The sequence below is a fragment of the Phodopus roborovskii genome, unplaced genomic scaffold, assembly GCF_943737965.1.
Source record: "Phodopus roborovskii unplaced genomic scaffold, PHOROB, whole genome shotgun sequence".
NCBI classification, from domain to species: Eukaryota; Metazoa; Chordata; class Mammalia; order Rodentia; family Cricetidae; genus Phodopus; species Phodopus roborovskii.
Genome location: NW_026126517.1, coordinates 25,105,554 through 25,131,613, shown reverse-complemented (window position 1 = coordinate 25,131,613; position 26,060 = coordinate 25,105,554). Strand labels below are relative to the sequence as shown.

General features: G+C 42.7%; 1 protein-coding gene across 12 annotated transcripts in view; it reads right to left on the bottom strand.

The window, feature by feature from the left end:
* Window positions 1-1,287: 1,287 nt before the first annotated feature.
* The window catches only part of Cadm1 (cell adhesion molecule 1), a 320,371-nt gene continuing 295,598 nt past the window's right edge, over window positions 1,288-26,060 (bottom strand). For 4 of the 12 annotated variants that reach the window (XM_051197341.1, XM_051197346.1, XM_051197340.1 and 1 more), the window contains 4 exons: window positions 24,778-24,810; window positions 17,823-17,876; window positions 6,276-6,407; window positions 1,288-4,308 (listed from right to left, as the gene is read on the bottom strand). In XM_051197341.1, the coding sequence (XP_051053298.1) occupies window positions 4,190-4,308; window positions 6,276-6,407; window positions 17,823-17,876; window positions 24,778-24,810 (338 nt within the window). In that variant the 3' untranslated portion in view covers window positions 1,288-4,189. The remainder of the gene's footprint in view (window positions 4,309-6,275; window positions 6,408-17,822; window positions 17,877-24,777; window positions 24,811-26,060) is intronic. The other 8 variants (XM_051197343.1, XM_051197350.1, XM_051197342.1 and 5 more) reach the window with 2 other exon arrangements.

Sequence of the window (26,060 nt, the reverse complement as noted above, 5' to 3'; positions counted from 1 at the left end):
CTAACTCTCAACCTTGAATCCCAAATCATCCTCTGGGTCCTATAGAGATATGGTAGATCATCTTCCCCATTGTTCTTTACCTTTTTGGTAGGAGTTGGAAGAGGCCAGCGCACACACAAAGCTTCTGCCTAGACTATAAGGTCAGCTACAAGACGGATCCCACCCACAGAGTACCTTAGTCATCACACGTCTGTCTGCTGGCTAGATTCATTGCTCCCTGCATCTGACTTCCTTTTCTTCTCTAATACCCTTGGAAACCTGGCAAAGCTCCGAGCTCTTCCATTGAGCTGACTTGCCAGCTTCTGCTCATTTGTCTCTCCCAAGAAGTCCCCACTGCTTTCGCCAGTATTACATTGGGTGTGGCACTCACAGGTGAGGTCTTCTTCACTGGTGTAGCTATCACCTTAGCCTCTAGTGATCACTTACACTTGTCTGTGTCCCCTACCACATCCATGTGCCAGATATCCAATGATGGTGTAACTGCTTCTGTCGGTGCTGCTATGCTTAGACCGATTAGAGACCAGACCATGATGTAAGAAACCAAAGTGAGATGCCCAGCCTTGGTCTCTTCTGGAGCTTACCTCGTCTCTCTCTGCCAAACCTTCCTGGTTACCTGGCTGAGACAGAGGGGGAACCCAAGGAGAGCTGAGTGAAGGCGAGAAAGGGCACTCTGGGGCGGTCAGATTTCTGCTCATGGATTACAAGTGTGATCCTTGCTAATTTCTCCTGCAAGGCAAGGACATTGATACCATGCTGTTGAATCTCACAGTTCGCCTGGGCGGGGAAGTTTCCAAAACCTAGATGGTGAGTGGGAACAATCCACAGGCAGCCAAACTGTTAGCCCTCGGCAGCTCACTGCTTCATTTTTGTGAAAGGAGAGAGAATTTTAAAAGGAAGAAGGCAGTATGAATTGTTAAGACACACAATCCCAAAGAAAGAGACAGGTGGAGCAGGCAACACAGGAAAGTTGGTGGGTGGTGGGTGAAAGTGGGGGAGGGTGGTAGTGACACATCCACGGGAGGAAGTGCCATCCCCAGCAGCTGCACGCACACCTGCACAAATCACGGCGCCCACTGGAAGTGACTCCGTTCAACCACGCACCGGACTTCTGTCTGTCTACTGTGAGGGGAGAAGAGGACAGGACAAGGACGAGCAGACAAGGGACACAGCTGGCAGCCACTCCCAGCAACCTACTGCCAGTGTTCTGGGCCCCCACACAAGGTCCTAGGAAAGGAAGCTGGGACCAGAGACCGGGTGTTGTAAGAATCCAGAAAGAGATTTAAAGGGTCACTTGTAACATTAATTTTTTTTATTAAGAAGACAGATATTTTATAGTACTTCTTTTTTTTCTTTTTTCTTTTTGTAAAAATGGTATACATGAACCGATACAAAATGCGAATGGGAACACACGGATGTGGAGTTTCTTACACTGTAACATGGTCCTTGTACACCTTAGAAACAGAACTGGCCTAGAGGGAAAAACAAGACGTTGTTGTGACTAAAGAACAAGCTTATTTGGCATCAATTATACATCCTTCATTATTTTATATTCCTTAAAAAAAAACACAAAAAAACAAGTTTGTTCTTTCTTCACTCTAAAAAGTGATCAACCTGTACAAAGTAATACTCAACAATACATTTCAAACAGTGCACTGTATACTTAAGAAAAATACATAAACCAATATACAACTAAAATCCGTAATTTCCTGTTTTTGCTTTGTTTTATTATCATTATAATTATTATTTTTTCCAATGTGTGGGGCCTACACTTTGCAATCTACCTGAGACAGAAAAACACCAATCAAAACACAGGAACCTGAGACATGTCAACATTGTAAGCCATAAAGTTACATCAGAACACTGCACTACTGTACACTTGTCAAAACAGAAAGATGGGCGGTCCCGAAAATGAGATGCCAATTCTGTGAACAATGGTAGTTTTTTTTTGTTTGTTTGTGTGTTTTTTGTTTTTTTGTATTTTTTGTATTTTTTTTTTTTTTTCTAAAAAGAACAGCTGAAAAACCCTTTCAACGACATGCTAACTGGTTCTCACCCTTTGATATGGTCACACTATGTTCAGGATGGGTGCTAAGGGCTCGGAATAGATGCACATTATAAAATTCTTGAAAAAGGGATGTTCCTTGTGGCTTTTTGTCTTGGTTAAGTGCCTAGGGACAGGAGAGGGGTGAACAAAACACTGCTCGATAATGAATTTTCCTTTACATACCAGTCCGTTCCCAAAAGGCCCCCATATTGCAATGGTTCTATCAGAAGTGAAAATAAAGACAAGAAAAAGAAATACACTTTCAAATAACAGAGAGTGGACACTTTTTCCCCTTAAATAAATCAGCGTAAGTTTTCCACATAATGTAACAATAGTAAAAATGCACCTTGCAAAATCCAAAAGTACTGACTGAAAATGTTATATAATATATATTTATATATTTATATATATAGATAGATCTATCTTTTCTGATGCTGCCTTTCCATAGGGACTGATTTTTGGAGTCTGGAGCCTACCAATGCACAGGGTAAAAGAGCTTAGGTTTTAGTCCTTCAGAACCACTTCTGGGTTTCCTCAACACTTGAGATAAAACCCCACTTAGCTTTAAAGAATGCAAATGGTAACTCGACTCCTCTACCTTCCCCCAGGCTCCAGTCTAAGATATGTTCAAGATAATTTATTTTAGTAGCTATGCGCTATGGCTGCCATCATGCGAGATGAGGAATTTTTGGCAGATGGTTCTTAAGGCTGAGGAAAGAGGCCAAGGCTAGTGTATGAAAGGTAGAAAGATAAAAACACTCACATCTGAGTTTTGATTAAGTAACTGAAAATCTCTCCATGCTGTGTTTGCACCTCAGCTCTGACCTTTCGAGAACAATACAGGCTTTCTTTTGTACCTCCTGCCTTTGTCAAGCCAAATCTGAAGGAATGAGAGCTGCTCAGGATTGGAGTTGGAAATCCCAGCAGGACAGGGGTCCCAGCAGGACAGTGTCTGTAATATACAGTACATGCAGACCACATCCTACTGCCCTCCTAAATAAGCACAAAGGAAAAACAAAAACAAAAACAAAACCCAAAACAAAAACCTGTCCCCTTCATTCACACAACGCACGGACTTGCTCTCTCCTGCACACCGGTGAGCAGTAAGGCCAATTGGGAAAGGTGGATGGAGTTGTTTGGAGTAGAGACAACCAGAGCAGGACTGCCTTATCCCCTCCCTGCTTCCTCTCCTCAGATTTGTTCACTGACATAAAATGGACAGACCTCACCTGTTGGGTCTGTTTAGGGCAACAAGGAAGGAGGAGACTTTCCACCCCAAATCTTTCTGCACAGCGTGGGGTAATCTATACTGAGCCGCCTACAGATACAGAATTAAAGACAGATTCAATCTCATTGCGACACACCTCACTTGCAGATAACCCTGTACAGTAATGAAGATCCACAGCAAACAACAGTTTCTGAGTCACGGTCTACTTTTCTAGTCTTTGCTGCTCTAAGTATTGAAACATGGGCAGCAGCAAAGAGTTTTCACTGTTTTTTTCTTTTTTTTTTTTTTTTTCACCCAAATCTTTACGACAACAGAGAAGAATGCATCATGGAGACACTAAATTCTGAACTATGAAATCTAAACTGTGCTGGTTTTCCTTTTATGCAACTGAATTTGGAACAGAAAGCAGTCACTGTCAACACAAAAACAAAAGAAAGCAGGAAAAACCGCAACAATGGGGAAATCTTAGGAATCCCAGCAGGTCAATTCCAAAAAAACTCGGGAGGTTTGGGAAGGGGAAAAAATTGATTTTTGGGAAAAATAAATGCATAAAAAGGAAAAGGGGAAAATAACACAACAAAGAAATGAAAAACAAGGCACAGAATTTTCTGCAATCTATCGAAACCCAAGTTTAACTTGGTAAAAGAAATAAAAATTAAAAAAAAAAAAAAACAAAAAACCAAAACCCAAATCAAATTAAAACCAGATAAGAAGAGGTGTCAAACAGCAGAGCGTACTTTTCAAAGAACATTTTTTTTCTTTTTGTTTTTACATAGCAAATCCCAAGCCTTCCCAGCCTCACATCTTTCCACCCACTCATAAAAAACACACAAGCGTCTCGCAAGTTCCAGTGTCACTGTCTCTTTTATCATCTAAACAGGGCCAGTTGGACACCTCATTGGAACAAAAAGGCTGATCTAGATGAAGTACTCTTTCTTTTCTTCAGAGTTGTTCTGTCCTCCTTCTGCATTGATTATAGCTGTGTCTGCGTCTGCTGCGTCATCGGCTCCTTTGGCTTCATGAGTGAAGTATGTACCTGAAAGATGAAGGGGTAAAGCACTGTGACTCTCTGATGGCCTCTGTGTGAAGTGGTACAGAGATGGCAAGTTGCTTTATGGCCATCATCAGCCGAAGTGGTGTGCAGGCAGCAGAGGGGAAAAAAAAAACAATTGGAAGAAGAGAGCAAGGTGGATGAGACAGATGGGGATCCCGGGCTCCAAGGGTACCACTCCAACTGAGCTGCTGCGATGTAATTCAGCAAACGAGACATTAGAGCAGTGATTATGACCAGAGAAGAAGACGTGAGTGGGGCTAAAATGCAGAAAGCTGGAGAGCTGCTGACTAATGCATAAACAGTAAACACCAAAGACCAATGACCAGAGATGTTCACACATGGTTAAAGACCAAAGCAAGGAAGAACAATTAGCCAATAAATGAATTAGGGCCCCAATGACGCTTCTATTGTTATCTTGAATCAGTTACTCCAACCATAGTCTCCTGGCTTTATGAATTGCTATTGGCTACCCACAGGTGAGACTGTGCTTGAACTTGTCTAAGGACTGGTTTCCCTGTGCCTTCCTTTTCAGTAGAGCATCAGATAGAGACATAATTTGACATTGTCAAGACTGCATTCGAGGCTTGGGCTCTGTCTTCATGAACAAGGAATTCTTTCTCACCATGTGACTGGAGCCTGGACCCAGATTCATGGATTTGCTAATTGGCACAGCCACTTCATAATGACAATAGACAGAACATTAACCAAGTTGGTGACATTCCTATCACCAAATCCCTAGTTTACGTGGAGGAAGACACAACTTCACCTCAGAATAGCAGACAGGTAGAACTCATACTGCCTGGTGTAATCTGATAGCCCTCTTCCCATTATGTTCTCATGCTAGATTCTTCAAAAAGCCCAAGACATTTTGTTGAATTTTCAGATTTGAAAGGGATAAACTGAGCAAGCAGGTGGTCAAACGCTTCCTCCCAGAGTCCTCTCTCTTGCAGAGACATGTTACCGTTTTCTGATCCTCCATGGATGCTGTGCACACTCTGCTTGGCTCCCTGGCTGTACTTTCCCAGCTCTACCAAGTTAAGCACTGAAAGGCGGAGGTTCTGGGCCACACAGCTCCAAGAGTCCCCAACTGTTCTGTGCTCCAGACAGACACTTCTGGATCCTAAAGTTTGTTGTTAAGCATCCTGGACCTCCACTGCTGGGGTCCAGGGACCTTACCCAAACCCAAGTCACAATGAAGCAGTATGCAAGCGCCTACAAAACCCCCAAAGCTTATTGCACAGTGCTTGAGAAAAACAACTGAGAAAGACGAGGGCCGACAAAGAAAAGGAAGACTAAATTACCAGGAGGGGAGAAGAGGCTCAGAGCAGCATGAGGCAGAGAGGAAGAGCATTGGCAAAGATGATTGCCCATCCAGTCTGCACAGTTGGTAAGTGTGATGATTAATGGCAATTTAAATCAATTGCCCTGATAATTTTAAAAATACATATTTATGTGGCTTTTAAGGCAAAGGATTTCTTCTTTTTTTTTTTTTTTTAAAACCTGGGCACATCACATCAAGGAGGAAACATTCTGGGCCAGGGGACCAGCTTACTCAGAGTTTCAGGGTCAGAGAACTGGTTCACCTGTCTCTGGGGCTGTGGATGTTTGCCACACATACAATTTTCCCAGGCTCAGGCCACTTATCACACTAGCCCCTACCTTATTATTTTAACTCTATCCCCAAATGTAGGCTGGGGCAAGACAGAGCTATCCAGCTTTGTATGTATAGGGAATTCAAATTGCCATGCAGTCCTTAGCAGCAGTTGTTAAGAAGGTTTCTTTAGCAACTCAACCCCACTTCTCCGTTTTTTGGGAATCATATACGCTGTATCATCTTTTACCCCAAGCTGCCTACTAATGACAACAGCGAGCCCCTCCCCCTCCCCCCCCCCCCCAGTTTCAGGGCTGTGGTGACATGTTGCTCCATCCTGCCAAAGCACCCTGCTTACCTTTATGTCTGGCAAAATAGCGGCCCAGAATGATGAGCAAGCAAAGCATGGCAAACACGACCACAGCTACAACGCCGCCAATCACTGCATGGTCCACTGCCCCAATGGTGCCCTCTTCACCTGCTCGGGAATCTGTTGAAATCAGAAGAGGAATAGGGATGTAGAACTTATTACAAGACACCAGGAGCCCCAGGGACACTGCCTCCAGGGTCAGAAGGTCACCTTCTTTTTTAATGGAGGAGTCAGCAAGAACAAACCAGATGGATCAAGTTACACAGAGGGAACAGACTGACCTGCCCAGAGCTGAATTGATCTGTTTTCCCCACAAGGCAATTTCATTAGAGGGAGCGTAGGAGTGCTACTGCGTGTGAAGGAAACTTAGGGTGTGTGTGTGTGTGTGTGTGTGTGTGTGTGTGCGCGCGCGAGTTTGTATGGGGCCTGGTGTGTCCTGCCTGTTTTCACCTATTCTTAGCATTCACTATACATATCCTGGAACTCAGACCTACTAATAATTAAGGAGGCTGACCTAAGTAGTTAATGGGCACCACAGATGGTACCTTCAGGCTCTCAGAGGAATAGGGGTAGGGGTGGGGGAGTGTGGAGAGGTCCACATCACACTCTTAGAGGAACATGCATAGAGAAAGCAAGGCTGAGTAGAGATAAAACCAGGCTTATGAGACTAAAGACATATGACATGCTTGCCACATTTACAAGGTGTGAGGAGAGGAAAAGCATCAATTTAAATCCTAATTCAAAGGGGGGAGAGAGAGGAAGAGAGAAAATGTTAAGACAGGAAGGAATACTTGTCCATCACCACAGACAGTTTTGATGTCATTTATTTAACATCTCAAAATGCAATTAGTTTTCTTCTGAGCCTCACTCCCTCATGATGTCCCTTTCTGAGTTTTTGGCTGGGGAACAACTTTAGCATGAACCCAGAATGAGCTATGGCAATGCAGAATGGATGTATGGCAGAGTAAACAATTTTAATTTAGGAATGTGGCTACAACATCCCTTGCTGAAATCCTAATGGCACCTGAGATTTATAACATAGTAAAAAACAATTATTCTACCGTTGATTAATACATTAACATTTTGGAGTGGAAGCTAAACCATTGTCCTTTTTTTTTTTTTCTTTTTATTGAGTCAAGTACGACACCTCCATTAAAATGATTTACTGGCTGTACCTTACAATTTAAGCACAGCAGCAACAGAAACGGTAAAAATCTTTTAACTTTACATGATTTGTGAAGTCATATGTGAAGGATTTACCATTTAAATCTTTCAGTACATGAAGCACATGGCCTATAAATCTGCCCCCCTCGTAGTTGCTGGATGGCTAAGAGAAATGCGTTTCACCGGGAAGGACCGAGAGTGCAAATTCAAGTCAATTTCTAAGAAAGATTTATCTCTGTCTCTCTCCAAAGAACAGAGCAAATCTCTGAAGCCTCCACCTCTAATAATATTTGAAGTTTATCGATCAAGTGTACAGATCCGTGACAGCTAAAGGTAATGGTACTCTTCTGAGCCGAAACCTGATACACCGCTTTCAGCGGGAGGGCAGGGCTTACACTTTCTATCGATATTTCCAATTCTGCTTGGAGACTAGGCACTGAAGGATGTGGGGAAATAACTCGTGACTGAGGCTCCCATGGAAAGCGCTTTAATTAAAAGAGCTTCAATTAGAATGTGGAGTATTTAAAGTGTTCTATGGAGTTAGCTTTGGAAGGACTACAGAATAACTCAAACCCCAAACCCCAAAAGAAATGCCAAGTCAGAGGCAGTGGCAGGTCGCCTGGACAACAGGATGATGGGAGTTTAATTGGAGGATGGAGATGGGTTGGAGGCAGAGTGCTGCAGCCAATTAGTCTACTCCATGATGTGCAAGCCCCTCCAGCAACGTGTCTAATAAGCTCCACTTGAAATGTAATGGAGAGGAATCCCCTGCCTCAGACCAAGTGCTGCTGACTGCAGACGATGCAGCCTCCATCCTGGAAGTCCTTTCCACGAGGCAGACAGTGGTCATAGAAACTTTGTTGACTTTTAGGAAACAGCGTGGTGACAGGAAGTAATGTGTATGGGGTATGCATTAATTATTGTTCTTCAGTGACAAAATATCTGCCACAAATAACAGAAAGAAGGTTTTATCTGGTTCCCATTCTGAGGGTACAGTCCATGAAGGCAGGGTTGAGTGGGGCAACTGGCTGCATGGTACCCTCCATCAGGCAGCAGAAAGCGGAGAACACTGATACTCTGTCTGCTTTTTAAAAACTCAGACTGAGATCTGGCCCAGACTGGGATGTGGCACCCACATTTAGGATCGGGCTTCTCTCTTTCGTTAAACCCTTCTGAAGACATTGTCAGACACATCAATTAGTGTGTTTCCATGGTGATTCTAAAACCAGTCAAGCTGATGATGAAGAAGAGTAACCATCACAGGGAGGGTGGTACTGGAGTCTGGTACCTGCTGGAGAACCACATTTTATATTGGGAAGACACCCCCCACTGGAAACACTGAAATGTTCTCACAGGGACCAAGTCATAGTAAAACTTGCCAGGTGTATCTGAATGATATCTACTAATCTTTAGTTGCCATGGGTTTCACCCTGATTGTTTGACTTTATTTCAATAAACTTGGTGTCTCTTAGATTTGGGACAAAGTGATACAGAGGAGGGAAAAGAGTTACACGAGGCAGAGAGGTGCCACTTTGGGAGATCTGAGAGTAGATGGAAGTTTCTAGAAGCTGTTTAAGACAGGGTCCCAATCCATCTGGAGGTAGGCAACTCTTGTCCACTGTTAAAAGACTACCTCCTGAAGCTTCAGGTACAGAAAAGTCCAAGATATGTCCCGGTACATTTGTGCTTGGGGGTAGGGGAGAGAAAAGAAAGGCAGAACGAAGGAAACTCCTCTCAAAACAAGGTTACAACAAAATAAAACCAAAAAGCCCTGTCATCTGTGGGATTCCTTACTTAAGCCCAACTATTCAGTTGACCTTTGCTCTCCAAATGTGGCCAGCCTAGCTATTTCCCCCTGTACTTAGCTCACACTAAATACCTATGTTTTAGTCCTTTCCCACCCTCAAGGACACACACGCGTTGCAGATACTTATTTATAAGCATAATCTCTCTAGCTACCTTCTGATACTGACTTTGCTCAGAAAGTTTACTACTGCTAGTTAATCACTAAGACACTTTTCCTGCTTTCAATTACAGCAGATGGACACAGAAGGTAACTGATGTTTAATTTACAGGGAACACTGCTGGTTATGCTCCTGGCAGCCTCTTCCCACCTCTCCTCCACTCTACTCCCACCCCTGGTTGACCATGGGAGGTAGTAATAGAGCTGTGACTGTTCCTAAGTGCCTGTCATGGTCTGGCCTCCCATGTGGAGAGCAGTTGTTTCTCATTCATCTCTTCTGTTTCCTCTTGTGGGATGGGAGGCAGTTCCAACGGTGCCGTGGATTGGCTCACAGTGGTAGAGGTGATGCTGGTTGCCTACTGCTGGGTTTGACCCACCTGCATCTGCAGCTGATGCCTTGATGGTCACAAAAGGCAGCAACATGAATTGTCACAGGGATGCACTTGGCTGTCAGAGTTGGATAAAATAGAAGTCTGAGGACAATAATGAATGACCCACTGGAGGATCTGTGGCAATGTCCACCAGTCTCCATCTCTCCTATCTTGTTAAGAGGTGAGAATTCAGAGTAGTTCTTGAAACATTACTAAGTGGAAAGGCCACAGCTGTCACCATTATCTGAAGGTCCTGCTCCCCTGAGGGAGATTCATCCATTTGGTCCCATCCCATTTGCTGCTTGTTTTCTTGGGAACATCTCAAGATTTCTTCCTCCCTTTAGTACACAGACAATGAAACTGGTGGCAAAGTCTCCAGCTGTTGCAGCTTCTCATGGGAAAAGTGAAGGTGGGGTGCACAGGTCTTCTAACGGAGCCCAATTCTCAGGTAAAGGGAGCCTCTTGTACAGTCACAGGTGTTAGTGTTTCTCTTTTGGGATAAAGCTATGCCCTTGCTGTACTGGGGAGAAACGGCAAGCATTCACAAGAACAGTCATTCTAGTTTACACTAACCATGGTCTGTGTGTATTAACCTATCTAAATAGCTTCACACACACATTCAGGTGAATAAGTGAGCCGGCTAAGTCTAACTTAGGCAGCACTGAATACTAGGAGTGACAACGCTCCTGTGGCACAACCCCTGGTCTGCCTGTTTCGCCCTGTCCTGTGCCACTTTAGAGCTCCAGATGAGACAGCTACATCATGAACCGGTTAGAGTGGGAGTTAGCTTTTCTTCTGACAAAAAGCTGAAGCAACTTAGTTCCATGTGAGATTTAAGTCCCTTGCAGGACATCAAGTTGAAAAAAACAAACACACACACACACACACACACACACACACAAAAAAAAAAAAAACCAAAAAAAAAAAAAACCCAAAACAAAACAATTAAACAAACAATAATAATAAAAAACACTGTGTCATAGTTTTAACTACCCTGATTGGGATTTTAGCATCTTAGAAATCTCAGAATAACAACAATAAAAGAATTAAAAACAACAAGAACAATAACAAAAATACTTTCATCAAATCCCAGAGATGTCCCGACTGTTCAGCTTTCTTCAGCTTCGGCAGTTGACCTGAACCCCTGTTCCTCAAGGGCAAGGAGAACAGGTACTTCTGAAGGCTGGAGTGGCCTTTCAGTCCCTCTCTACCCCTCCTTTTCCTACTCACATTCAGTCTTTAGATACTAGAGTGGAGCACCTCCTACACGAAGCACCCCCTCAGCCCTGCTGCCTGTGTGAATCAGGCATCTGGAAGGGGCCCTGGTTTCTATGGCTTCTTTACCACCTGGCAGGAAATGTGCCACACGAACTGCCAGGAGAATGCCATGACTGTGGGTCTGTCATAAGCCTTGCAGGCTGTGCTGCCAAAGCACGGATCCACGGGTAACTGGGAAATGGCTAGGATGTCCTTGTCAGGCTCCTGGCAAGGAAGGACTTTGGCAGAGGGACTCACTGAGCAGAATCCTCATTGCAACTTGCAGGCTGCCCTTCAGAAACCCAGGTAGCAGAATCTCAAGTCAGTCTTTTTGTCAAAAGGATACAGAGCTCTCTGTTTTGTAGAAGGTGAAGTGTGAAATGTACAGCATCAGGAGTGATGGCCATAACTGCACTCTTGTACCCTCCTATCCCTGGCTTCCTTGGTGCAGGCTAGATACTGCTCTAGCAGCCACTGATCGGAGGCTAAAAATTACGTTGGGTTTCATTTAAAGGGGAGGATTCCAGATCTCCCACTCCCATAGGAACCTCTCCTGCCCAGAGAGATGACTGAAGCTGAGGCTGACATTTTGCAATAGCGCTGTCACTTGATGCAGCTGAGGTCTTGCTGGACAGTCAGCTTAATTAAAAATGTGCAGAATTGGTGTTTATGATGGAGATGCTGTCTCCAGCTTCCTAAAGCTGGATAGATTAATCTATCTCAGAAAAGACTTAATGATTGTGAAGTCACTTGATACTTCTTGCTAAGGAGGAGGGAGGGGAGAGGTGGTACATATTCCAAACCTGAAGAAAAACAAAACATACACCACGCACACACTGGCTGTGTCATCTGAAAGGTGTAGCTACCCATTTTCATCACCTATGGTAGCTAGCTCTCATCTAGGGCAACCAAGCTAAGCATGTGCTTTAAAAGCACAGCTTTATTACTGGAGGGGAAACACTGAATGGCAAGCGCTGACAAAACGCCACGTTGTTTGCTAATCCTAATATGTTATTCTTCTTTTAAGATTTGCTTTTCTCAGCACCAATTCAATTATAGATGCTACAAATCCTTCTGACATTTAATTCCCTCTTGTCAGAGAGTAGTAAATGTATACAGTACATGCACAGCTTTCCCATTAAGATGTTAATATATATTGGAGCACACTAGCCTTTATGCAGCATAACCTTTCCTTTCTGTCTTCTCAGAAAAGGGAAGGGAAGGAATCAACGTAAAGGCAAGAAAACCATGAAGATTCCCCCATAGCATGCTAGGCCACATTTGATTCTAGCAATGTCATGCTGCTATTCTGACACTTGGAGGGGCTGTGCAAGACTATTGCAAGGAAAACTGCAGTAGTCATCCTCAGTGTGCACCCTGGAGCTAAGCATATGCTCATTTAAATGACAACTGTGCACAGACAGTGGCTGCACATCATCGCTCAGTTATTAGGACTCTCCCTGCCTGTCACTTCCAAGGCATAGGGTATCAGTTAGGAGCTCATCTGCATGACCCAGGAGAAAGTGCACCAGACTTGGGCCAGAAGCTGAACTTCAATTCTTTCCTGAGTGACTTCAGGCAGGTCAGTCACTGACTCTGAGACATTGGCCCCAATGCTTTTCTGCCAGGGTTGCTGTCAGGGGCCAAAGCACGGCTGTGAGGGACAGAAGTGCTTATTTAGCTTAGGTTAGGGCTTGGCATGCCACAAGGACTCGGTGTCCGCTGAGCTTCAGCCTGTTCTATGAAACACCCAGGAGGACCCTAGGTCAGTATTTGTCAGCTCTTTAGGAGCAACATTAACCAAGCTTTCATTTCACTTTTACGGAATTGATGAGAGCCGCATCTAATGGCTTCACCATTCTCTATGGTGATGAAGGGAGCACAGGGCTATAGGATGACAGTATGATTCAGGGATACCATCTGAGGACTGTAATGTTAAACACGCTGTGGCTAAAGATTAGGACAAGTCTCTTAAAATGTTGATTTTTCTCTCTTCTCCAGCCACTTGGCTTAGTTAATTTAACCATCAGCAGAAATAACTCCACAAAACAGGATGCCAATCCCAAGGCATTTAGCCTCTTCAGAGAGACCCCTGCTCTACTCATCTTGTAACAGGACCCTTGGAAGTGGGATTGACTTTTACTGAGGATGACACTGGACTTTTCCTTATAGGAACCTGGTAAAGAGGACCGAGTGTGAAGTACTTCCAAACAGGCATTCCACTAGACTGTCTATAGATAGATGTTGTGGTCCTCCTCAGGCATTTGGGGGTGTGAGAAGGATGGAATCATGAATATGGTGAAGTCACCCCAAAGCAGTGTCCACCCTGTGGGACTGGAACTCACATTTCACACTGTGGCTAACAACATTTTCGTCTGAAGGAGAGGTTTGGTCTACTTGGTGGTGGCCACCTTTCTCCCCATGGTGAAAACAGTAGCATGTTGGATTATGGGAAAGATCAGTAAGAGGGGGAGTCCAGAATCCCGTTTGTGGGAAAGTCACTGACCATAGGCCCCAATGAGAGCTCTCAAGGCACTGATTCACACTAAACTCAAGGTCCTTCTGCTTCAGACCCTGAGCTCCAAGGTTACCACAGAGCACAACTTAACTTCTAACGAAGGAAACGTCTGTGTCTTAGCCTTTGTCAAGCATCATCTTGCAATGGCATTTAGGGCCACCTCAGGGGGACTCAATCCCATCATTTTGAGGACTCCATGGGGCAGAGGCATGGAAAAGTCCGAGGAGAGCATGGATGGATCTTTTCTGACAGGGAAGGCACTAAGTTTGAGGGTTAAAATAATCTGTCCAGGTAAGTCAGCTATCTGAGAGGACTCAGAGCCGAACTTCCCCTTCCCTGATTTTCTCACACTAATATGAAAAGGGCCAACAGGAATTGTATGCTGGAGAGACTCTAGAATGAAGGAAGCTGTGGCGTTCTCAGAGGCTGCAGACCTGGAACTGGAGGGCTCCATTTTTATTTCTGTAGGCAGGAGAAGCATGTTTAAATCTGCCCACATAAACTGTCTGGGCCTCACATGGGTGCCAACTTTCTTCACTTGTAAATGAACAACCCTGCCTTAACTATCCTGAAGGAATTTCAAGAGGCCAGAGCTGCTGGCCCATTTTCATGCAGCAGGTCTTCCTGGCCTTGGTCTCTGGTATGCTTTTCTAAACTGGCCTCCACCCTCCCTTGTCCCAACCCTTCAGCTGCAGCTATTTGGATTAACTTCCCATAGTCATGATCAGCTTGGGTATCCAGGTTATGTTTCCCACTAGAAAGTTATCATCGACTGACAGGACTAGTGTGTGAAATACAAGGCTGGTCCAATGCCTACTGGGCCTTATTCACCTGTGTCTTAGGGGCCAGCCCAGAGCCAAACACATGGAGCTCAAATACTTTCGTAGAATAAAAATTAGGCAATATATACTTAGTGGTAGTACTTAATTACTTAGCATATGTGAAGCCCTAGATTCAATCCTCAGAATCACAAAAAAAGAAAAAAACACTTAAGATTTGTGGCTACACCTTAACCGTATCTCCCTTCCTATCCTTTCTTTTTGGACATATTATCTATCAAGGAAATTCAATTGCCTGTTTGCCAAATCAGTCACGCTTCATGTGGTGCTAACTGAAGAGTTCTTTTAAACACGGTGGCTACTGAGTGCCTGTGCCTGTGCTAGTGCATGTATGTATGAATGTCTTCACCTTGTGATGGTGGACACACGTGTCCAGGAGCAAGTGCGGGCATATTGCCTCTTGTCTGAGAATCCCTGGATATGAAGGCCTAGGATGGAAAGCCCAGGCTTCCTCTATAATCCACCAAGGGAGCCAAGATTTCACCAGGATTTCTCCTAACACCCATGCAAGAGTTATGGAAGTCAAGCAGAATTCTGCCCATCCCCAGCATGTTTTTGTGGCTTGTGAAGGGCATGAAGGATTTTTCCAGATCACTTTCTCATTTGGAGGGTAACAAGAGTTGAAAACAGCACTGGAATGCTTTGTCAGTGCCTCTGCTTCTAAAGCAGGGGAAAGATGGGCTGCTCTCTGGTGCTGAGGGCCATTCTCTAGCACACAATTTACCACCTCACTCCACTCAACAGTTCCCGGAGGCCCCTCCACTGCTGAAGGGAGGGAAGCAGTTGGAGACATTTTTGTTAAAGTTTTAAAATAAAATAGAAGGATAAATATGCTTAAAGCTATTCTATTCCACATGGGTGGCAATAACCACCAGCTGTCACCAAGAAACGGCAGATGTAATTGATAAAACAATTCAAAACTAGTGTGGCTCTATCGTCAATAAAATTAACACCCAAAAAGTAAATAAAAGGGTTCAAGGGAGAGCCAGATTAAACCCCCCAAGTTGGCCAATAATTAAACCAGTGAACTAGGCATAGTTTTTTTTTTTTTTTTTTTTGTTTTTAAATGCAGATTACAAAGGAGGATCAGCCCAGCATCTCAAGTTGCTGGTTGAGGGCTGCGCACCATATGCTGCCTATGAAACAGTCATTAACTGAGGCAGGCACTGGTGAATGGAGGATGAGGGGTGGGGGCGGGGAAGATTTGGAAGTGTGAAACATTAATCCCTAATGTGTAAAGGATAGACTTTCTACCCAATACAGCAGGGAGTGGGGAGCATTATTCATTATCACAGTTTAGCATTAAATGGGCAACACCTACTCTAATTTATTGATGGGCTGTTTAAGGCTGGTGTTAACCTGTTTGTCTTGTATTATAATTGAATTCAGTCTCCAGGCTACAGAAATTTGAGAAGTTCATCCTTTCTCAATCAATATGCTCCCCTTCAGTGACCCATTTCAAGACAGCTTCATAAAAAATAATGTATTTTGTTTTAATAAATTTAAGCACTATGACAGCTGTTCAATTTTTATTGGTTGTTTTTTTCTCCCTTTAGATGTCTCTTTGCTGCCTAGAGAAGCCCAAGTTCACAATCAATAGTAATTGATTAATCAGCATCCCCTTTGAACAAAGGTGCTAATCAGTTTTTGATTAGTTCATCAAACCAGATGCAAAGGCAACCCAGCCCAGCCTGCTAGTTCATCAGCTTTCTACATGACTTATGACTTCCAGCAATAGGAGTGCCTCGGTCCTGGAGGGAGTAGAGTGGCAATGTAATTATTAATTTAACCGAATTATTATGAACACAAACAGTTGTTGGTTTATTGCTCCTGACTTGGGTGATTGATAGAACTGCAGTGAGGACCCATCTAACATGTTGCAGGGCTGAGACTGCAGTGTTCCTAATTGATGATGCTGGGAGAAGAGGTACCTTGGCTGACTCACGTTTTCCTAAAGAGGACAAAAATTCCTGTCTGAGTGACCCTTTTCTGGAAAAACATGCCAAGAGAGATCAGGGTCAACCCAGGAGAACTTTCTCAAGATTCCTGAAAGATCCAATTGTGCATTGTGCAGGGACACTGTATCTGGGGTTGCTCTCAGATGACTGACAGGACAGAGAGCACCTGCATCCAGAAGGCAAGCAGTTGTTTACTTCTGGCATTACATTAGAGCCAGGCATGACTTACCTACTTCTATTTTTAAAAGAAAATGATGTTTTATTTCTTTTTCATGTTTTGCAACTTCTTTAAATTTTTCTGCCACAAGAGGCAAATGAATGACATGGCTATTAGGTGATTACCTTCCTAATCTATTTATTTACTGAAATTCACTGGTATTTAAAATTTATTTATCTATCCAAAAAAGCAGGGTGCTTACTTTAAGACAGGAACAAGCAGGGGACAGACTCAGTGAATAGTCTCCTGGAAGTGTCTACTCTGGGAAATTCCAACAGCTCAGCTTCCCCTGGCACATGGGACAGATTAGAGAAGTGAGGTCTGAAAGAAGCACACAGCTGGAAATACATTCAGTGAGTTCTCAGATATGGGGGGAGTAGTAGCTTGTGTTTTCACTGAGATATAGTTAAGGATGGCACCTCAAGTGCCAGTCATTCAAAACAACTATAGTGAACGCTGTTTAGGAAGCAGTAATATGGAACCCTGCATTCCAGTGGGCTCACATGCGGGTGCCTTGGTTTCTCCATTGCAATGTCAAGGGCTTGCTTACTGATTCACTAAGTGACCAATCAAAGTGCTTCAGAAGCTGCAGGTAGTTGTCACTGAAGTCTCATGTTATCATGGGAGCTCGTATAATTGTTTAGCTCTGACCACTTTAAATCTCCTTCCTCCCACCTTTTTAGGACATGCTTCTTACTTAGGATTAGTAACAGCTAAACCCTGGAATCAAGCATGAAACCTACTTTTTGCAAGAGCTCAGTATGCTGTGGAAAAGGTCTGAGGTGGATAATTAGTTTACAGCCTGGTGTGTGACAAAACAATTGTCCCCCTGCCTCCCTGCCCTGCTCTACCACCTACTTCAAAGTATATGATATGGCTTTCTAGTCTATTCCACAGAAGTAGACAGTCAATATGACTTTAAGATCATGTCACATAATCCAACATCAACTGCTTTATAATGCAACCAAATTTCTAGGATGGAAATATTACTTCAAGTCAGCAAGCAGAGTGGCCTCAGCATTTTGCTCTATACTGTATTAAAAGCACAGGCCATGGTCTGCAATAGACATATTGTAACCATAGGAAAGAAAGGTGGGTGAGAAAGGAGAAGAAATTATCTACAGGTGATTTGTTCTTAGTCTCAGCACCCACACTGATTGCTCAGAAATCCAAGTGGTCATTTGGTCACAGTGGACAAACACCCACAGGTTGGACACTGCAGCACCTTACCTAATGACTAGCCCTTACCTGAGAGATCCTCACTGTCCAGTTCTTCTGCGGAATTGGGCAACTGAGTAAGGCCTTACAAGTAAAAACAAATCGTTTTTCTTTTCATTCCTCCAGGGACATAAACAAAACACTTACGAACTGAGGATGGATTTTGTTTTAAATAAGAAAACATGAGCCAAATCTCTTGCTATCTCTCACTTTTTGGATAGCTTGAATATATTAATCCATATGTTCATTTCCTTAATTATGTAATTGTCATTGATATACAGTCAAGGCAGAAAGAGTCCTCAGCCTCTACTGTTGAAAGCACATGAAACATGAGGGTGAATGTTTCAAACTCACTCATTCAAATAAACATGCAGAAAGAAAAAAAGTAAACCTGGATTGTTAGCTGTGGACACTCTGATAGATCTCTTAAATATGAATGTATTTAGATGCTACATACTGACATATGTAAGTTTTATCTTGCATTTTGCTGAAAATTGAAATCCTTTGCCAATACTGACAAACATAGTTCATTTATCAATTTAGAATGATCTTGGATCACATATTTCAAAATGGTACAGCATCTGCTAAGTGCAGATTGCAGGTTATGCCTTCATCAGAAAATTCTGATTCACAACTTGTTATTTTAAAAGAAGAATTTCATAAATCAATGGTATTCCAGAAAAATAAAACCCTCAAAGCTGAAAAAGCAGTTGGTCAGGAGATAGCGAGTGGGGCTTGAAATGCCCGTGTCCCTGTCAATCCCAATGTGGGTCTGTGGGGATGCCTCTCCACCAGCTCTGCTCTGTATCAAGAGAGACAAAGAGGAGAGTAGCTCAGCAGAGGGAGGCTCAGCTAGAGATGGCTTCCATTTCCTCACGCTCACGTCTCAGCTCATCTTTTAAGGAAGTTTATTAAACACCCTAAAACGTTAAGATGGTCAAGGTGGCCTTTGCTTATTCATTGCTGTTCTCCAATCCCATCTTATTGCCCCAGGAACTCGAATCCCCCCAACAGCTGTCATATAGTCTGTGTCTGTTGTTTTGAAGATGGTTGTGGATCTAATTCAGCTGTAAGGTCTTTGGAGAGACAATAGTTTTGTTTATTTTTGTATCTTTCCTCTTCCTGGAGATTAGCACAAACTATATTGTTAGTAAGTACTTGCTGAATTAATGCTTTGAGAGTCATTCTTGGTCAACTACTGACCAAAGCCTAAAGGCAACCAAAACAAATGCTCTGGAAATAAACAATGGCAGACTGCTTGCCATTTATATTTATTTGAGATGAACTACAACAACCTTGTGTAAGTGGTCATTAAAGCTTGAATTTTCTAAGGCAATTTACAAAGAAGCCAAGTGAACATGGTGAGTTGGTTGAGTATATGAGGAGGCAGGCCCACTATCAGTCCTGAGAAGAGACTTTCTCTCAGGAACCCTGAGGGCCAAGTGCTCCAGAGCAGAAATCAAATCAAAATGAAAGCCTTTAGAGTTCACAGGTGTTCAGAAGCTATGAAACCAGGCAACTAAAGGGAACATGGTAATGCAATAAATTATAGAGGCAGCTGAGGAGAAATGCTAGCCCTTTGTCCTGAAATCTGATTGGCTGAAAATGTTTCTATTTCTAATTGGCTTTATCCATTGTATAAAGACTAATGAATACAATTATTTGAATGACTGTTATAAATGGGCAACATAAAGTAGTTATCTGTAGTTAATTATGAATTTGCAGTTCACAGAAGGCTAATCCCTCACTACTACATGGCCTGATGAATATCAAAGTGTTCTACATACGTGCTTGGTGCCCATTGAATCACATTAAACAAGGATGTTTCAAGTAGGCAACTTTACTGCTGAAAGCCTGTTTCCTTGGGGAGGACACTAGAAAGCTAATTTAAAAAAGTAAAGACAAATATGTTTATGAAGAATCATTGACATGCAAAGTTTTCCATTAAGAAGTGACAGACAGTTGATATACACCTCATTAAAGCTGAAACTGTCATTTTTAAAGGCACAAAATTTTAAAATATACCAAATCATCTGGAATCTCCTGCTTAGATTATGTTCCAAACTGAGCAGCCATTTAGGCCAGTGGCGTTAAATTTGTTTTTGCAGTGCAATTGTTTCTTATGAATCTACAGCACACTGCCATAGTTGGATAATTTCTGAATAAATATAATTAAAAGAGTTTAGCACTGTTGTACAAGTGAGGAAAGACAAAAATCCACCTCCTAGAATTGCTCTGGCTTAGGTATTTTTCTTTCATGTTAAAAATTAGACTCCTCTCATTTTCTCAAAGAAAATGACAAAGATGCATTTTATGAAGCAGAGAATATTTCTCAAAAGGAAGCATTGCCATTTAATAATAAGTGGGAAATTACTTCTTGGTGCTTCTATTCAAAGTTTCCTATCATCTAGTCAAGCTCTTTCTAGTCATATCTAATTAAAATGCATGCAATGCATTTCTTTAAACTCTGTTAAACAAGTGAAAGTTTACTTTTGTTGTATACGGGATTTTTTTTCCCCCCCAAATAAGGAAGTCCTAAGGTGCAGACATGATAATTTAATTTATGCACGAAGGTTGTCTCTTCTGCATACACCTCATGGATGCTGTGGTTCAGGCTAAGCATTGTGTACTTGTGGAGCTGTTCCTCCTTCAGCATCTGCTGGCTTCTCATGCTGGTTATAATGTGGCAATTTTAAACCAGAAGAAAAACCTCAGAGAATTAGAACCAGTCAGAAATCCTAGCCATTTCAATTAAATGCAAAAATAAAGTATACTTAAAGAGGATCCTGGGTTCGACTCATTAGGTTATCATATATATATTACAGAAAATTATGAAAAAAAATTCCTAGGAAAGAAAACCTCGGCCCACTGGCCTTAGTACCATTCTCATTAGGAAAAACAAAGTAGGCGACGGTCTCTCTCTTACCTACGCAGCACACATCTGATCACTTGGCCATGTCATGGAAACTGATACTTCCACCACCAGCCATAAGAGTTCAGACGCCCCCGGTTGTTTTAATCTAAAAGCTCAGTCATCCTGTTCTTCCTGCTTTGTCAGCTTTTGTGGAGAGTTTTTCCCTTCTTCCCATTAGCAGAAATTTGGTTCACGCCGTTAAACAGCAGCACATAGTTTCCAAACTGCATATCAAGGCTGCAACGCAATCTTCAGGTCCTGCAGCCATTCGTAAACCTCTTTAGCTTTGTTCTTGGGTAGAACATACAATGTCTGCAGAGTCCCTTGACTGAATGACAGCCTTTGAATGCCATTGTTATGTACTCATACAGAGATGTACAGAGGTACATACACAGACGGTGGACATAGCGGTTGTAATCAAGTGCACTGCTGGCTAGTCTTCTTTCAAACAGGCTTACAAATTTCCCCACAACTGAATAACACGTAAGATAAGGACATAACACAATGCTTCTAGAATTCTATTACAGTCTGCACTAGTCATAAATCAGGGAAAGAGAGACTTGTGGGGTTGTTACCTAAAGACAGGTACTGGTCTGGGGTGTGGGCTCGTTCTCTAGCACTGGCCAAATACTTTGAAACCAAGATGGAAAAGATTGTTTCAGAGGGGTTTTCCATTCTGAAATGAATTAATCTATCTGAAAACTCATGTGGGATATGAAAATCCATGAGAGCCCCAGTCTGCACTGTCTCAACAAGGAGAAAAGGCAGGCTGAGTTAGAAAGAGTGGGTTGAAGGGAATAGGGGGAGGAAAGGAGAGATGGAAGACAGAGAGAGGGAGAGAGGAGAGAGGAGAAGAGAGAAGAGAGAAGGAGAGAGAGAGACCTCCAACCCAGAAGCCAGCTGATCGCAGTGCAGCAGAAGCACAAGCGCTATTCCAGACCATGGGCATGCTGTCACCTGACCCTCATGGGGGTCAGGGGGTGGGGAAGGGAAGGGAGAGGGAACACATGGGACAGAAAAGAACAAGGCACAAGACATTTAAAAAGGAGTGCCCACATTGAAACAGACAGACAAAAACCATCACACGCACCCACACAGCAAATAATCAGGATAACGACGACACCACCCGTGCGCTAACCACCCATGCATGTCTGCCAGCAGCTTCTGACCACAGCTATTAGGATTTGGCAAGTGGTTTTCTTTCTTTCTTTTTTTTTTTTTTAATCATTCAACATGCACACACAACACAGGTCTTTTTGTTTTTTCAATTGTTCCCTTGCAGGCCATTAAGGATGAGCTCCAAAACCACAAATGCTCAAGATCCTTATTCAAAGAGACCCCTTGTGTCAGCCTTGCCTGAAAACATCTCATTCTTATGCTCACATTTGTCTTTACTCTCAGTGAGATCCTTAAAAAACATATGGTGAATTGTTGCTTGGTTTTCTTTTGGAGAAAATCCATTTGGTTTTGTAACATGCCCATGCACTTCCAACCTTCCAATACATGCTTATTCCAATCAGTTATTGGTAAGAACAAACAGTCAACATACATCAACAACTAGAATAAACTTCATACATACTCTAGCAACACAAGCTTGAATAAAATATTTTAATGAGTCTTCAAAGGGAAATCTTGAAAGGTCCTTTTTTTTTTTTTAATGGAAGAAAACAGAAATATGGAAAGTCCAATATAACACTTTTAAGACCAGTAAGATGGCCACAGTTGGCTAACTTAGTATGTCTTGTCATTTATGTTGCTAAGTTATCAAGCCACGTTTTTTTTCCCCCTGGGACCGGGTCACCATTAGGACCTTCTCAAGCTCATCATGGATTGAATGTCAGTCATATGGTTGCTGTACTGAGGAATAAACTAGGTTTCCAGTAGGTACAATCAATTCCACAGTATCATCTCCTTTTAACCCTCTTCCTCTGTCTGTAATTTCCACCACACCCTGTTACCCTTTACAACTGACTTGGAAAATTTCTTTCCTTTTCATCAAGTAAAATATCAGACACTGCTTTGGTTTTCATTAGTGCTTTTGGCTATAGGCTTGAGAGTCAGCAGGTCAAAATATTGGGGGACACTTTGAGAAGTGACTATGAGGATCAGGGATGTGTTGAAGAATGAACTTACAAATGCACTATGCAGGGGTCATCTGGGATGATTTGTCACTTCTCTGGTCCTTTGCTGCTAAGGAGTCCAGTTGAAGGTGTGAGAGACACATGATACAAGAAGGCAGTGTTTGCTACTTTCTCCCACAAACTTCTCACATCTGTTTGTCTCACCCTAGGACCCTGATGTGGTCTTGTCCCCAAATAAAAAGATGGTGGCTGCTTCTCATGGGACAGTCAGCCCCGAGTCCTGCCACCAGTGTGCTAACTGGTCCCAATCCCAGTGTTCAGACTCCTTCCCCTTTTGATCTCTTTAAAGAGATAGACCTAATTAAGATGAGTAACCCCTAATCTGAATTGGCTTCTAGTTGATGCTTTCATTTTCACATCAGAGGACAAGTTTCCTAGTTCGCATAACCTATCCAGATGTTTAAGTACCAGTTCCACAAACAAATAAGTGCTTGGTTTTTATTGAGGGACCTAAAACATGGAACTTTGGAGCTTTAGGGATAAATTGTCACTATTTCTTCAAAGAGCCCAGAGAATTTGGAAACCTAGGTTGTACTTGATCCTGGAATTAATTCTAGAAGCCTAAAACTTGGAGTACTTAAAAAAAAAAAAAAAAAAAAGTCAGGAGGTACTCAACAACTAAATGTAATGGAGCTCAGTGTCTGAGATGTAGCCAGCTCTATGGACATCACCTTAAAACACGCACATTTTATATATAACTGATTTCTTATGACTATGGGGTATACCTGGCCCCTTTAACTTATTGCATGGACATTAGGACATAATGAAGTGGGAGTAGGCTGGAAACCCCATCATTTCCTACCTGTTTGTGTTGCTCTGAGAGAGAGAGAGAGAGAGAGAGAGAGAGAGAGAGAGAGAGAGAGAGAGAGAGAGAGAGAGAGAGAGAGAGAGAGCCCTGCTAAACTGATCTGGACTAAAGCATATTCTCCAACAACAGCCCAACACAGGTTTTACTCACAGATTTCCAACTTATAAGTTCTCAGATATAGTTGTCAGTGTGGGCTAGATGTTAGTCTTTAAGCTGAATGAACACTACAAGGCTGCTGATCACCTCTTGTCACTTAAGTGATTTTCACCCTGCACAGCATGTAAAGTGATTGAAGCAGGCCCTTTCCCAAATGATTCCCTTGGATTTAGCTACTATAATAACTCAGCCCCTTCTAAAACTAGCATATCTGCTCTAAGCACAATCTTTCCAAGGTTAGTTTTGAGCTGAGTAAAAATTATATACAGATGAAACAGGATTCTCGCTTTCTGATTAAAGGAAGGAAAGAAGGAAAGAAAAGTTAATAGACCTGTTCCCATTGGTTAGTCCACTAGTTTGACAGGGAAGGAGATAATATGTCCTGATGTTCCTATCTGAAGATTATATGCACTCAGTTTTTATTCATCTTTTGGTTAAAAACAACACAATCCACTTTTTATATTTGACCACACACCAAAGACTACCTTAAAATTCTATGTTCAAATGGACTTGAGGAGCATTCTTTGAGAAGGTGTTTCCTACTAGTAGGAACATAAGCTTAAATGAACAGAGACTGGGTGGATAATTCATGGAGGAACATAGCCTTTACTTCAGATGCAACTCAGTAGACAAATATTTCTCCCCCCATTTAATTAAAAATAATTTTTTGAGTCTTATTTAGTCCAAGTATTATTTTATAAGTAAGGAAGAACGTGTAATGGACATCCTGCCACACTTGCCACCAGGGAGGAGGCCTCATATCAGACTGCAACCATTGGCCACTGAACTCAGAACAGAAATGACAAGACTCAGTGTGGTGTCAAACATTAAAAAATGATGGTGCATTTATGAGATCAGTCTATTTGGAGCGTGAGTTCCCTTGAAGACTGCATTTCTCTTTTTCCCAGGCTTGCCTTGCCTCTCAGCAGCGCTGAGAAAGTAGATAAACAGTAATGTGATACCAACCGTGAACTGCTGGTTCTGTCGTCGCCGTGGTGTCTACAGACGGGAACAGAGGATTGGAGGAAGGGAAGAAACAGGAGGAACAGCATGCAAAAAAAGGGAGAATGGAAAAAAAATGGAACAGATAATATATGAGCAAGCTTTCAAAGAACACCGCGTGACAAGCAATAATAAATAAAAAGCAAAGAGCATCTGAAGTGAGTGCACTGTTTTAAGACATGCCTTGAGCTCAAAGCTGCGAGCCAGGGAGGAAAACAGTAAATTCTTTGGTTCTGGGTGTCTTGCCAGGACACATGTATTTGCGAGTCAATTGTTAGGGGACATGCAAAGTGATGAGAAACACCAGTGCAAACTCAGTGGCTGATAGATGGCTCTTAAAGCATAGAAGCTCAGGACTGTGACAGAAAAGCTCAGTTGGAAGGCTGGTTAAACAATGGATTCAGACATTCAAACATTGCCTTTGTTTTAACCCAACCCACCTGGGTGGGCCCTAGGGCTTCTTGACTAGCAATTAGACATCATAGGAATCAACTCCACTGTCAAGAGGACACTTTTCCAGGTGATGCTCAGATGCTCGCAGGTGAATGTGCAACACAGATTCCAATTCTCTATACACTGTATTATTTCATCAGAAGTTAGCTGGTAAGTTCAATTCATGGAGCAGCCATGAGAGTGAATATGTTCAACACACACACACACACTCACACACACTCACACACACACACACACACACATACACTCACACACACAGAGATCCTGGATTCTTCATTCTATAAGATATGTCATAATCTATGAGGCCTGTCACAAAAACACACATGTTCACACAACTGGATAAACACCACTTGAGAACGTCAAAGTCTCAAGAATCCAGCCATCCCTGTCTGTGTTGAGCACCACACCCCAGGTTTGCCAGGTTTGGCTGTCAGGGCTCTGCTGCCCTGGCTGTGTCAGGAGACAGAGTCCCCATCTTCACTGGTGCTCTTCCACGTGTAGCCTAGCTCTTCTATTCTTGACATTGTTCAAGTTTGTTCCTATTAGGTTGTGCCAATGGTTTCTCTTTACAGGAAAATTCCTCCAAAGTACTCAAGAAATAATTTTTCTCTTCACATTTGGCCACGGAAGTGGTGTGAATAGCTAACAAAGTCATGGAGGACTTCATTTTCCAGTTATCTTAAATAGAGTTCTTCCAGCCAACTCCATTCTAACGTCAATGCGCCAGGCTCCCCTTTCTTTTTCAGTTTTCAAGGGTGTTCTTTCTACCAGCCCTTCCTCGGTCAAAAGTTGCT